We start from the raw sequence: 13,815 nt of genomic DNA, 5'->3' as shown, positions 1-13,815 counted from the left end.
GCAGGTCTTGGGAAACCCCAGGAAGTAGTCCCTACCGATCACCCAGCCAGGAGATGGGTCTGTAGGCACACCCCGAGTCCCTTCCAATAACGCGTTCCCTCCCTCCCAGTTAGGTACATAGCTTTTAATTTTTGTTTTTAAAGATGCTTATAATTGCCTGGAAATCCCAAGTGTGGGGGCGGGAGGGGGGAGGCAGGGGGAAATGAGACATTAAGGAGGGGACCTGCTGGCTCTGGCTTTCTAGGGGGCATGACTGGGTCAGCTTCCATCCAAAGTTCAGAAAGTCCCAGTCATGCCCAGTTCAGGGATGGCCCCCCGCAGCCTTGCTCCGCTCCGCCCCAGCAGACAGCAGATCTCAAGGCTGGCTAGGGAAGATCAAAGGTCCTTTTTGCCTTTGAGTGGGTGGTCCTGGTGGGATTGGCAGACCTGCAGAGAGCAGAGTTGCAAAGTTGGGCCAGACCTCTGTGTTGGAAACACAAGAAATTTACCAAGTAGGAAGCCAGCTCTGGGGAGGAAGGGTTGGTAGCCTGTGTACCCAAGTGTGTGGGGAGTGGGATGGAGGGGACTGGGGAGATTTACATTCTCAGCACCGATTCTTGGGCCAACTCAAGTCTCCTACTTTTCTTCCAGGAGTGCCTTGCCCCGCCCCCAGCTCCCATCCCTGGGAGCCTGATGTAGCTCCCCCGAGGCCCCACAGAAGTGGCATTAATATACCGCTCCGATTTTCCAAGGTTTATTTCACGTCAAAACTGTAAAAGTTCTTGGGAGAATTTACAGACAAAACATCTGGTTCGTTAAAACAAAGCTACCGGAAAAAGAGAAACAAACTTCGCTGCTGTGTAAATGCACTTTCAGCAAACAATTTACCGCCTGGCTAGGGCCTGGCCCCAGGGTCCGAATTCTTCCCGCCACGGCAGGGGCTGAGGTCCTGGGCCCAATCCCGGGCTGAGGTATGCAGGTGGTGGCAGTCCGCCTCTCAGCACCCAGGGTACCTTCTCCTGCCTAGCCCAGGTTGTGGTGACAAGGTGTGTCCAAGGGTCCAGACCACAGCGCCGGCGTTCCAGGCGGGCGACGGCTGGAGAGCCCTCTCTGCCGCCTCCTCCCGCAGGCACTGGGCTCCCCAATGGCCCACCGGGCGGGCCAGGTCCCCTCACACCTTGACATGGGGTGTACGCTCCCAGAGGGCGTTGTCCCTGCGGGCGGCCCGCGCCTCCTCCGGAGAACCCTTCTCTAAGGTCTGTATTTAGACCCTTGGGTCCCCAGCCCGCCCTGGCTACCCGGCCTGGATAGCCAGCTGCAAGGATGCCTTCTTTGCGGACGTCTTTTTCCTTCTGGCCATCCCAAATGAGGACACACTCAATTCAGCCTGGTTTGGGACCGGCCGGCGGTCACTCAGCCCCCAACCGCACTTTGAAGGCATCCTCGGCTGCCTCCAGGCGGTGGCCCGCCTGCTCCTTCCCGAGCGCGAACTTCCTGACTCCCCGCGCCGCGCGCCGCGGTCAGGATCCTCGCCCCTCCACCGCACACTTGCTTCGAACCACACGCCTGCGTACTTCTCCCCTCCTCGACGTCTCCCGGCTAGGCTCGGGTTAGCCAAGGACAAAAACGCTCCCGGGGATGGGAGAGACCCGCTCAGGTAGGCCCGGCGCTGCCGCCTGGGGTCCGTGAGTTCCCGGAGCTGGAGTCGGGCTTCTAACCCCTTGACCTGAAGGAACGGCTGTTGGGACCATTTGTACTGAACAGGGCTCAGAATCCCGCCGCAGAGGAGGAGCGGGGTTCCATTGCGCCCGAGGGGGGCAATCTTGGGGGTCAGGAGTTGTCTTCATGGCCCCTGGGAATTTGGGGGGCTCTTAACAGGGTGGTCCAGCTGATCGCAATGGGAGCCGCCAGTTTCCCCTACAGGCGGTTGCCACCGGACATTTTGGCATCTCCCCACTGTCCCTCAGCCCCCTTCTCCTTTTATTTTTAGGGGTGTAAAAAATTATTCTCAGAAACACGGCACTTTCCATAGGGGGCCACTTTTTGCATGACTCACGCGGCTAAGTAGTTACCAGGTGCTTCTGCTGGGCAGAACCCTATTGTTGCTTTTCAAAGGAAAGGTCTCTGCAACTCTTCAGAGTGGGGTACAAAGATTTCTGCACCGTGTGCCTTCTACAGAATTCTAACTCCTCCGCCGGGCGCGGGCTTTTCCGCCCTCTAGTCTAGCGTGGAAACGGTTCGGCTGCTGGATGCGGTGCGCGAAGCCGGCACCCTTGAGCGCGGACCGTCCTTCCCAAGGAAGGCGCCCCAGCTGGCGCCGCCTCAGCGGTTTCTGGCCTCCTCCTGAACCGCGCAGGCCTCGGCGCACGCCTGAAACCGGTTTCTGTATCCCTCTGAAGTCGGGAATCGCGGAACCATGAGACGCACAGGTTTTGACCCGCGTGTGTAGTCGACTCGGAGGGACTGAACTCACCAGGCACCCGGACAGATATATTTTCAATAGTAATAACACAAATATATCAGGGGAAGTGCCAGAGACAGCCGTCCCACAGATGTCCCAGGAGGAGGTTCTATGTACACTCTTCCTCTGAAGTTATTGGGAGGACATGAAAGGTCCTTGGCCCGGCCAGATTGATTGATCAGGGACATATGTGAAGGTGTCTGTCTTCTGGATCTTGGGTTAAGGGACATAGGGAATAGCCAGAAGCAAAAGCAGGGGAGCAGGCCACCACCGTCCGGGGTCAGCATTCTCGGGGAATGGTCGGCAACTCCCTGCAAAGCACTGGCTTCTCCAACTTATGACCCCGTTCTCTCTCCCTCTGTAAATGTGAATTACAGACATACTGCCACCCAGAAACTATTTCTCCCTAAATCGAGCCCATAGTTCTCACTCGAATCCGTGAGAACCCATGGATCCCTCCTCTTTTCTTCCCTTCTTGTCTCCTCACTGCCAGGCCATGGTACGAAGCAGCCAGGTGGGGCCTGGCAAACTTTTAGATTGAGACCTTCTGGCCAATACCTGCCTGGCGACCTCGACAGCCTTAGACTCCGCCAAGCTGAAGATTTTAAGCCACGGAGTTGAGGTAGCTTCCAGGTCTATATCGTGCTTGCTGCGGATTTGGGAAACCCACCTCCCTTCTTTCCTATGCCACACCCAGTCCACGGAAAAGGGGCAGAGAACTTTGCAGAATGCAAGGGCTAGGTTGACACTGTTCCCCTGCACCTGTCCCATCCCTAGAATGGCCTGTAAAACTAATCATGTTTAGAGGTCCCGATATTAAAGTGGGTAGGTGTAGCTAAAAGATCCTCGTAAAGATCAGGGTTCCATGCTGTGTCAAGCCGGGCCGGAACCTTGTTTTCGTGCCTGGGCAAAGTAGCGCGGTCGCAGAATGCACCCCGCATAGCCCGTGTGGTGCGTGATGGGCTGTCGCGGCGATGTGCATCTCACTGACACTGATGGATGCGCCAATGGTTGGACGGACAGATGTTGGGGCGGATCGCACTGCACGCGGCGCCTGAGCGGGGGAGGGCGAGGCAGCGACCGGGCGGTGGCTGCGGGCTGCGCCGAGACCGGAGCTCAGGCCACGGCCGACAGGGGGAGAGGGCGGGGGGAACTGAGGTTTGGAAAGCTGCGCGGGGAAGGAGAGGAGGGGGGGGAGCACGAGCCAGGGCGAAAGTCTCAGCCTTCCATGCACGGTGCCCAGCGCTGTGAATTTGCTACAACCCGTGGACCCAAGCGGGCGCTCGGCGAGTGGAAGGTCAATCAGGGCGGCAGGAGGTGACCTCCCGCGGCGCCTACTCTCCTTCAGGCAAGTGGTGCTCAGCGCCGCAACCAGAATCCTAGAATCCTGAGGCCGCGGGCGGCGTCTGCCAACTCACCGTTTTCTCCTTCGCAAGAAGCGTTTCACGCCCCACGCCCGCGTCTCCCGGGCCTGGAGGGACAGTTGCTTTGGCCTCTGCGGCCGCAGGCACCAATTCCGCGCCACGCGCCCGCCCCGGAGTCTGCCGCACGAGGCCAGCCCGGGGCCCAGCCGCAGTTAGACTCCAACTCCCCGCAACCGCCCGGGGTCCGCATCCCGCAACTCCGTGCGCTCTTGCGCACGCCAAGGCGCAGGAGGCGGCTTTATAGCCCCGGAGGACGGCGGCAGCACATCTGCATTCAGGGAGGCGTCTGGACCGAGCCCAAGCTCGCAGGCTGGGGGCGAGCGGAGACTTTTGATCTTACCGTCAGGGTGAGATCGAGGTCTCCAGGTCTAAAAGAAAAGAAAGTATGCCTGTGAACTTTTAAAACAAACTTGCAAAAAAACAATCACAAGGAAAAAATAAAGAGAAGAGGGGGCAGAAGAAGAGGGAGAAAGAGACTAAAAAAGAAACATAAGGGGGGGGGGGCGGGTAGGGAAAGACGGAAGAAGGCCGGGGTTTGCAGCTCCCAGAGCGCTCAGGCAGTCAGTCCCAGGGCGCGGGGCTTCGGCCCTCGCCCGGACTCTCGCACGCGGCGCACAGGGGACTCCCTGGGCCCCAGCGGCGCGCCTAGAAGCAGCACCGCCTAAGGGACGGTGGACCTGGCGGCCGCCCCCGCACTCCCGCCACCGCCGACCGGCAGCGCCCGGAGCCGGCCCCGCCGCAGCCGCCCCATTCCCGGCCCAAGAGCTGGCCCAGGGAGACGCAATCGAGCCCGCAGCGCATCGATGCGCCGCCGCCCGCGCCGCTCCGGCTCCGGCTCCCGCTCAGCCGCCGCTGCCCTGGGGTCGTCCCAGTGAGCTCCGGCCCACCCGCGCCCTCGCGGCCGCCAGTAAGTGAACCCTCTTTGCCCCGCCGCCAACTCAGCCCTGCCAGCTCCTCCTCTCCACGATCCGCCGGGCTGGCCCGCAAGGAGCCTAGGCGACCCCAATCACCCAATCAATAATCAATTCTTTTTGCCCAATACTGCCGGAAGGCCAGGCGCGGGGCGCGGTAGCCCCTCTCGGGGCGCCCCGGGGCGGGGGATGGGCTTGAGTGTGTGAGTTCCTGCCCCCGCCCCCGTCCCGCCCTCGGATCTGCCAGAGCCCGTGGTGGGGGGCGCGGTCCGGCGCCTAGGGGGTTAGGGGTGGGGTGGAGGTACCGTGATCTTCCCAGTCTGGAGAGGAAACTTAAGAGGCACCCCCTCCCTCTCCGACCCCCAGGACGGGCCCGGGAAAGTTTGCCCGGGAAAAAAAAAAAATTGGGGGAAGTGGCGGCGGCGGGTCCCGGGGGAGGAGCTCGGGAGGCGCGCGGGGTCTGAGAGCAGCCCCCACCCGCTCCAACCCTCGCCCGCCTCCTCCCCCGAGGGCGCCGGCGCCCGCCCGCGGGCCCTGGCATCCCCGGGGTGCGCTGGCCCAGGCCCGGGGTCTGGGCTGGGGGCTTTGGAGGCGGCTTGTGGAAAGGAGTACGGCCCGGGAGTGGCAGCGGGGGATAGCCAGGGGGCGAGGCCGGGTGGGGAAGAGGGGCGGGCGGGAGTAGCTAGTGCCCCGGGACAGGCTCGGCCGAGCCGGCGCCGCGCCCCTGCGTGCGCGCAAGAGGCGGAGGCGGAGGGGCGGCACCCCCTCCCAGGACTGGGCGGGGGTCCTAGACAGGCTCGGGGCCGGGAGCGGGGGCGCGGCGCCCCCGCGGGCGGGCGAGTGACACGATCATCTCCTTTTCCTTTAAGCTTGCCTGTTGCCGACGCCGCCGCTCCAGCCGCGCCGCGGGCAGAAGACTGGACCGCTGAGCCCCGGGCCGCGGCGGCGGCGGCGGCTGAGCGCCCCCTCCGATGCCGTGACCCTCCTGCCCGGGGGCGGGGACCCGGGCTTCACCGGCCGGGGCCGCTCCGGTGCTCCTCCTCCCACCCCTCTGCCCGCCTTCTCCCCTCGCTCCCCGCCCCCCGGCCCCGAACCCCGCGCACCTCGTCTGGGGACGGGGCGGGGGGGGGGGGGGCAGGGCTGCCGCTCCTCCCCGCCCCTCCTCCTCCGGCCGCTGGAGCGATTTGTCAAACTTCCCATTCCGCCGGCAGCGCGGTCCTCCTCCTCCTCCTCCTCCTCCTTCACCACCTCCTCCTCCTCTGCCTCCTCCTCCCCCCGCGCTCCTCCCTCCCCGCGCCTCCCTCGCCCGCCCTCCTTCTTCCCTCCGCACGTTCGGGGATCGCGGCGGAGCGCGGAGCGGGGGGGACGCGGAGAGCCGGGGCGCAGCAGCATCCTGCGGGCGGCCGCTCTCCGGGGGGGAGGCTGAGAGCCGGCCCGCCTCGCCCCCCCGCGGGCCCGCCGCCCCTCCCTCCCTCCCTCTCAGCCCGGCAGCGGCGGCGGCGGCAGTGGCAGTCGCCGGAGGAGCATCATGCCGAGGAGGAAGCAGCAGGCGCCCCGGCGCGCAGCAGGTACGAGCCGCTTCCCCTTCCTCCTCTTCTCCGCCGCCTCTTCCTCTCCTCGCCCCGCGTCTCCAGCCGGCGGCGACCCCGCTCGTTGCCCCGCTCCTCGCCCCTCTCGCTCTGGCCACGCAGAGTAACTCCGGGGCGCCGGGCTTGCTCACCGCTCTCCTGTCTGGTGCGTGCGCCCGCCTCGCGGACCGGCGCCCCCCGGACGCCCCGCTGCGCTCTGCCGCCGCCCCCCCGCCCCCCTTCCCGCTCGCACCCACTTCGGGAACCGCGCTCGCCCGCGGTGAACTGAGCGGGGCTGAGTCCCTGCCTCCTTCGCTCCCCGCCTGGCCGCCGAGGGGGTGGGAAGGAGCCCTCTTTTGCCTCTTTCTGTGGGGGGCGGGCGGGGTCACCTGAGTTCCCCGGGACACCTTCTGTGTCCTCCCGCGGCCGGCCGGCGGGGGACTGCCCGGTGTCTGCCGGGCGAAAGAGAGCGAACGAGTGAGCGAGCTGGTCCCTTTGGCCACCTTACTGCTAATCCGATTGATTCTTCATTTATTGGGCCCAAACCGGGCAGAGCGGTGGAAACCAGAGCGCACAGGGTCTGGGTATTGTCAGATGACTGTCAAGTCGCTGTTAGATGCTGGCGTTCTCTTTACCCTGGTTCGTTTTAGCTCACCCCCACCTTCTTCTACTGCTTCTCCCACCCTCGTTTCCTCCTAGCACTTAGTTCTGGGACGTATCGGAGTACTTACTTCGCCGCCCCCCGCCACCCCGCCCCGCTCCTTTTTTTTAATTCTTTTTCTTTCTTTTTTTTTTTTTCCAGGAGTGTCAACTCCTGTTAAGACCGAGCCGATTTTTTTTTCCCCTCTTCTTTTCTGGAAAAAGCATCATTGGAAGCAAAACAAAACCCACACACATAACATTATTTTGCAATAATGTCAGTTGGGGGCATGTTGCTTGGAAGAAGGGTTTCTGGCCCTTTGCCACCCTTGATTTGATGACTGATTGATCGCCCGTCATGCTGCTGCCTTTGATCTATTCATTCCCAATAAACATCAATAAATCACTCGAAATGGTGAGGCCAAGCTCTGTGACGTCACTCGGGCCCTGTCAGTGCAACTTCTGGGATTTGGGGCGGACTGCTGAGAGGACCACATATGGACGGGATGTATTTTGATATGAGTATAACACTCAGATGTGCAGAGGTTCAGATGCTGCCTGAAGGGGAGGGTTAAGTGGAGGTTCATTTCTTTTTTTCTTCTCTTCCTTTCTTTTCTGTGCTTTTCTTTTTGGGGAAGAAGGGAGGACAGGGAGGAGGGTCAGGGCTTTGCCTGGCGCCCTTCTAGGAGGAAGGCGTTGTGACCATGCCGCCGGTGAGAGCCTGTAGTAGCCCTGGGGATGATGCTCATGGCTTCAGCGGGCTTTGGTGGAGCTCACACACTGGCTGCACTCTGAACTTGAGTTTTCCCACACAGGGTCACAGAGAGAGAACGCTGTTCTTTCTTCTCCCAGAAATGTACAGTCCTGTTAGTGTCCTAAGGATATTGTAGAAGAAAACAGACTTGGTTTGGGGCATATGTTGCCGATTTTGCTGTCTGTCCTCAGAGTTACCTAAATTTAGAAAGTTTGAAAATCACAGTCGTGGTTGTAGGGAGGGTGCCACCTCTCAAGTCACCTTCTGGCTGGTGCATTTTTGCCCATCCCATCTTCTACTTTAAATTCCAAGCTCAGGCAATGAGCTTATCTACTCAAAATAAACTCTCAAAGTTTGGAGGACTCCTTTACAAAGTTGGGCAGTAGGAGTGTCTTGGGCTGCTTCCAGTCTTTGAAAAATTTTTTTTTTCTTTCCTTTTTGGATGCACATTTGAAGGTATCTCTCTGCCTCAATCAAATGAACCATATGTGATTACATCTTTACATTTGGTTTAGAGCCCTCTCCGCCGTTGCTTCATCTTTTCTCTTCCACCTTGCCAATCTGAGACTCTTATTTGATAACTTTCTGCTAAAAATATTAGAGGGGGAGGAGGAAGTATGCTGTTGATTTTATTTTCTTAAAAGCAACCTGTTCACTAACCTTTTTGCACCTTTTAAAAAATGCCAGCCAGGAAATCTCAGGTCAGTTAAGAAATGTTCATTATATAAAAACTTGACTGCACGACTAATAGGAGCTGGAAGAATGGTTTTGCTCTATCAAAATGACCCGTCAAAACGACTTTGTTTCATATTTGATTTAATTGTCTCTCTCCTGACAGGCACATTCATCAATAGCTTAATGGTCAATCAGAAGTTGGCAGCGTGAGTGCTTTTTTTCTTTCCCATACCCTGGTTTTGGATTTACTTTATCAGAATGCCTCTGCCTAATGGACGTGTGGAGGAGGGGGTGGGGAATGTCTGAAGGGCTACTTATTTAAGGAGAGTGGAGGAATAAAAAAAGAAAAAAAACCTTCCACATCCAGGCTGGTGATAAGTATGCACAGGCCAGTATGTGTGCTGTGTGAGTTTGTTTGTTTGTTTGTTTGGATGGGCAAGAAACTTCCCATTTTTCTTTTTTTTCTCCTTTTTCAGTTCTCACAGCTGCAAGTTATAAGGTTCATGCCTGCTTTTGTGGCATACTGGGAGTGATGACAAATTGATTGCTTTGTACTGATAGAGAAAGAGAGTGGGAAAAAGAAAGATGTCTGCTGATTGGTAACTGGAAATCCAGTCCCAGCAACCTTGAGGAGACTCGAGAATTTTTTCTCCCCCTCCAAACTGAAAGGTCCGCTCAGCCATAAAAAAAGAAAAGTTGTTTTGCCAGCTTCATTAGTGTTCACCTAATTAGCTGTAAACCTGATGGATTCCTGACAGCTTTAATGATTGGAGATGACAAGCTCGACGCAGTGTCATCCCGCAGAATTAGGTTTGCAGCTAGTTTGATGTAATCAAGTTGATATTACACAGTCCTGGCTGCCTTTAGTTGTGCATTAACTCAATTTTCTGCTGCAGGTGACAAATGGGCTTTGGTACCTGGATAATCATGTCATAGGAATTAGGGCCCTTTTAATGGTCTGGGGTAGAATAACAACCACAAAGGGCTGAGAGCTGGGGAGAGCCTGCAGACACAGCACACAGGTGCACACAGTTTTTACATCTAGGCCAAATGTAGTGCTGTTCTCCAGAAGGCCAGAGCAGGCTCCAAGAATCCCTGAAAAGACGTATTTCTGCACTTTAGGATTTTCTCTTTTTGATAGAAATTATGCATGGCTGAGTGTCTTTACTCAAAGGGAAGAGAGAAATTTCTTCACCTGCCAAAGAGAAACCTGGGCAGGAGTTTCCTTTCTCCAGGCATGTAATTTCAAAGGGCTATACATTTGTGCTGGACAAATGTCGTTACCCGTAGAAGCTCAGAGAGCAGCGGGGTGACAGAGGCCAGTGTCCTTCAGGTAAAACGACCATTTTCTCTCTCTCCTATGTGTAGTGTTTGTTTTTCAGTAAGCATGTTTTTTGAAGATAGCAGAAAAGAAGTTCGAGCAGTACTTAATAGCAGATCACCTTTTATTCTTTCCTATTCATCCTTTGGAAGGAAGTGTAAAATCTTAATAAGCCCTTGCCTAAAGTCCCCCCACCCCCGGCCAAAAAAAAAAAAAAAAAAGAGAAAATCCAACAAACAACAACTTGTCATTGACCTTTTGAGTCTTATTTGGTGAAAGAGAGCAACCGTCCATGGAGTTCTTAGGCAGCTGTATTGCAAAGGTAAACCTTCAAGCGTCTTGACTTTTGTCAAAGTGGTTTGGGCCCCTTAAGACCTGCTGGAGTAACAAATCACTGCGGGTCCCCAAGGTACAGGTTGAGCGTGCAGTGGCAAGGCCTGGGGGTTTTACTTTGTGGGTAGGCATGGGCGAACTAGATGGCACACTCGGTGAGGGCCACGTACCACCATCCTAACCTTCTTAAGTCACGTCCACATTATCAGGCAGCTCCGGAAAGGAGCTTTTCCCTCTTGGAAGCACATGGATCATTCAGGAAGGCATTTCGGCCTCCGCTTTGGGAATTCATTTGCTCTCAAAAACCTGCCACACATCTCTCCTTTGGGCAGACACTCTACCCGGTAGCAAGGTGACAGAATGACTGTTTTTGGTCACCCTGTGATTCTCCCTCCCCCCTTTTCCTGCAAAACGAAAGGAACAATGTAAATTTTTTAAAAAGAGAAATTAAGAAGCTGAAGGAGAGAAACAAAGAGGGCAGGAGCCAAGGCCATTCCCCTGGACATCCACGGAGGGGAGAGAAGCTTCCAGAATTGGCTGCTCTGCCCCCATTATCTTGACAACTGCCAGTTAGAGCTTCAGTGCTCTCCAGGGCCACCCTTGATTGTGAGCGGTTGATGTTGTCATTTTGTTCTCAGTTTTGCCTTGAGCGTGCTCGTAAGCGGGAGCCAGGTAGTCAATAACTGACGTATCAGCAGTTATTCCCCAAATTGCCTCACAAGTCTGCATTCCGCCCCCCCCCCCCTTTTTTTTTAACTAAAGATTGTTTTGTAAAGTGATTAGAATGAAAGGTGACTGCTCAGGGCCAGGGGAAATGCCGCCGTGAAACCCAGGTGAGTTCCCAGAATGAAAACCCCAGTTTCCCCGCCCTCCACTTCTGGGATTCTGGAAGGGGAAGGATCACCTTCTGGAGGGCGAAGTGGCATCTTTCCTTTTTCCTGGCATCTGGCAGAGCCAGGCTGGGGCTAGGGCTGCGGATGCAGGCAGGGAAGGAGTGGGGAGAGGATGGGAGTCCTGGTTCGGATGGGTGCCCCACAGTCATCTTGAATAACAGGAGCAGGCCAGTTATGCCGAGAGCAGTTTGTGAGGCTTTCCTGCTGGCCCATTTTTATTCCTGCCTATCACTGGACAAACTATAAAAATAGCTTTAGTCTTGTAGTAAAAAAAAAGAAAAAAAGTAGGGTGTGTGTCTACTTTCTGTGTTTGTCTGCAGCCCAGGTTGGGAGGCCTTTCAGAGAAGCTGTTCTGTAACACCCCTGTAGGCTCACCCCATGGCCCGTGTTGGAAACAGGACAGAACCTAACGGTGGTATCATGCTGGACCTTCTCAGGTGTTCACTCTGTGTGTGTTCTAGTTATGCTCCAAATTGCGGTTTCTCTGTCTAGAGTTAAAGAATGAAAGGTGAATACAATATATTGTATTTGGTAACAATGATATGGACTGGTACATCGAGACAGATAATGTGCACTTGTAATTAGACTCAATAGACAGGCAGTCATTTTTAAATTCTTTTGACACATGCATAAAATAGTCATATAATAAGATAAGATGACAATTTTATGTTAGGTTGATAAAGTGTCCCGATACATGCATTTAAATGTCTGTAAGCCTTAATATAAAAAAAAAATTCAGACAGATTAATTCTAGTTTCCAGTATTTGCAGTTAGTCATTAAATTAATTTTCAAATCCTACTAAACAATGGCTATGAATATTTTTTTTTTCTTTCTTTCTGGAGTCTTATGCCTGAATTGTAAGGAATAGATACATAGATTTGGCAGCTTTCTCTAATTTTTCAACATTTGTAAACATTTATGTTAGACATGGGTGTAAAAATTCAGGTTACTGTTTGTGACTAGAAAGATGCTATGCAGTTTTGGAAGCTGAGAAAAAAACACCAGTAATAGAACATAATCTTCTTATGACCACTTGCCTGAACAACTGTCATACTCCACATTTAGGAATCTTTATTAGAAAGATTACATAGTGTCCTTGACCAAATATTGAATATTTTATAAGCCCCATTTAAAAAAGAAGACATTTTGAGCACATACACTTGATTTGATCAGCACTTAGATTCTTGGGCTTAATTACTTTCAATTTTGTAAATTATTTTAGTATTTCAACAAGAGTGGCCCAAGAGACATATGGGGCGGGGGAAACATTTCTCTAAAGGTCATGTTACCTGGACTTTTTGACTGTCTCCTTGTCTTATTTTCTCAAATGTGCTAAGGTGTGGCTCTTGAAGAATAATTTAAATTTGTTTGGGCTTAATGATAAATTATTAATTCATACTGTCAGGACACATGTTATTAATTATGACTGTGTTTTCTTCATCCAGAACAGCTGTTGGGGAAACAGGGTAAGTTCAGATTGTCTTCGAGGGGGAGGGAGCCAAAGCAAGGAACTTACCAACTCCTTGTCATCATCTTCCCGATTCCCTTGCTTTGGGAATAAAGGATTGCAGGGGGCGGAGTGAATAGGGAGAGAGAAACTACTAATTTGGGGCCAAGATGGGTACTAGCAAATGCTCATTCATGTAGCTTTTTACAGAGCAAGCCTAACTCCCAGTGCTCTAAATCCAGGTGGGATTCTCGGTGGTACCTGCTGCCTTCCCCAGTTTGGTTTCCATTCCACCAGTGTCTCTTGTTTTCATCATTCTCTTGGGTAGCCCAGAAGGTCAGATATGCAAGTTTATAGTAGCAGAAAGCAAACTACTCTGAAAGCCTGTTTGTCCCCCAAACTGGAACCCATCCCTTGGAGAGTAAAGGGCTTTTTGGTAATATAAATGAAATGACTCCAATTCATTTACTTTTGATTTTCCATCCCCATCATTAAATCTAGTCCTATGTATTCAGTTTCCTCTGAGTTCTTTGAGAAATGCATGTTGCATAAAATAGGCAATTTTTAATGAACAATTTAATGTAAATGGGTTTTGAATTTAAATTAATATTAATGAAGCCTTGAGTGAATTTATTTTGCATACGTAAAGACTTGTAAGTGTTTCACCCATGTGCTTTCTCCTTTATGTAGTAACATTGGTTGGGTGGATTAACCAGCACCTTTTAAAGATTTATACTTAAAAAATGAAATTGATTTTACATGTCCAATAGCACCAACATATTATTAGGCAAAAGCATTACTTAATTTAAAGAAAATATACCTCATTTTCCAATTGAAACTCTCCCACTCCATCGTCCTGAAAGCTGCTGTTGGTTTGGCATTACTGCCGGGGAAAATACACACCAACAATAGTTACTACAATCAAGATGTTTTCTTTCTTTGCCTTACCTCTAATGCATTATGTATCCCAGGATGATGGGAAGTTCTGTAATTAATTCTGTTAGATGTAATTGCTATAATCACTTTGATGTTACACATAATAAAGGTAATATGGTAAGCACATAAAAAATATAAACACCTTATTGTAACACTCCTTCTAAAATTCCTTCTCATCAAGTCTGGTTTATAGACAAGTGTTCGCAACTCTTTTGGGTCACAGGTGACAATTTATCTGAGATGTGTTCATTGATATTCCAAAGGAAAGTCAGTGATTGGAGAGGATGGGCCTTGGCTTGAAGGGGTCTCCAGGCTGATTGCCTAGGAATCTTCATTCCCCTTTCCTTAAAGATGTGGCTAATGAAGAAAAGGTGACCATTAACTTCTGGAGAGGTGAGAGGTAAACACTTAGGAGGGCCTATGGAATGAAGTAAGAGATGTAGGAATAGAAGAAAAGCTCAGTGAAGAGTGAT

At 53.3% G+C, this 13,815-nt stretch overlaps 1 protein-coding gene across 1 annotated transcript in view; it reads left to right on the top strand.

The window, feature by feature from the left end:
- Positions 1-5,975: 5,975 nt before the first annotated feature.
- TSHZ3 (teashirt zinc finger homeobox 3) overlaps positions 5,976-13,815 on the top strand; it is a 69,607-nt gene continuing 61,767 nt past the window's right edge. Inside the window, exon 1 of the mRNA XM_065925721.1 lies at positions 5,976-6,343. Within this exon, the coding sequence (XP_065781793.1) occupies positions 6,304-6,343 (40 nt within the window). The 5' untranslated portion in view covers positions 5,976-6,303. The remainder of the gene's footprint in view (positions 6,344-13,815) is intronic.

Source organism: Muntiacus reevesi, chromosome 2, assembly GCF_963930625.1.
Source record: "Muntiacus reevesi chromosome 2, mMunRee1.1, whole genome shotgun sequence".
In the NCBI taxonomy this organism is placed as follows: domain Eukaryota; kingdom Metazoa; phylum Chordata; class Mammalia; order Artiodactyla; family Cervidae; genus Muntiacus; species Muntiacus reevesi.
This window is presented reverse-complemented; position numbering and strand designations above follow the sequence as displayed.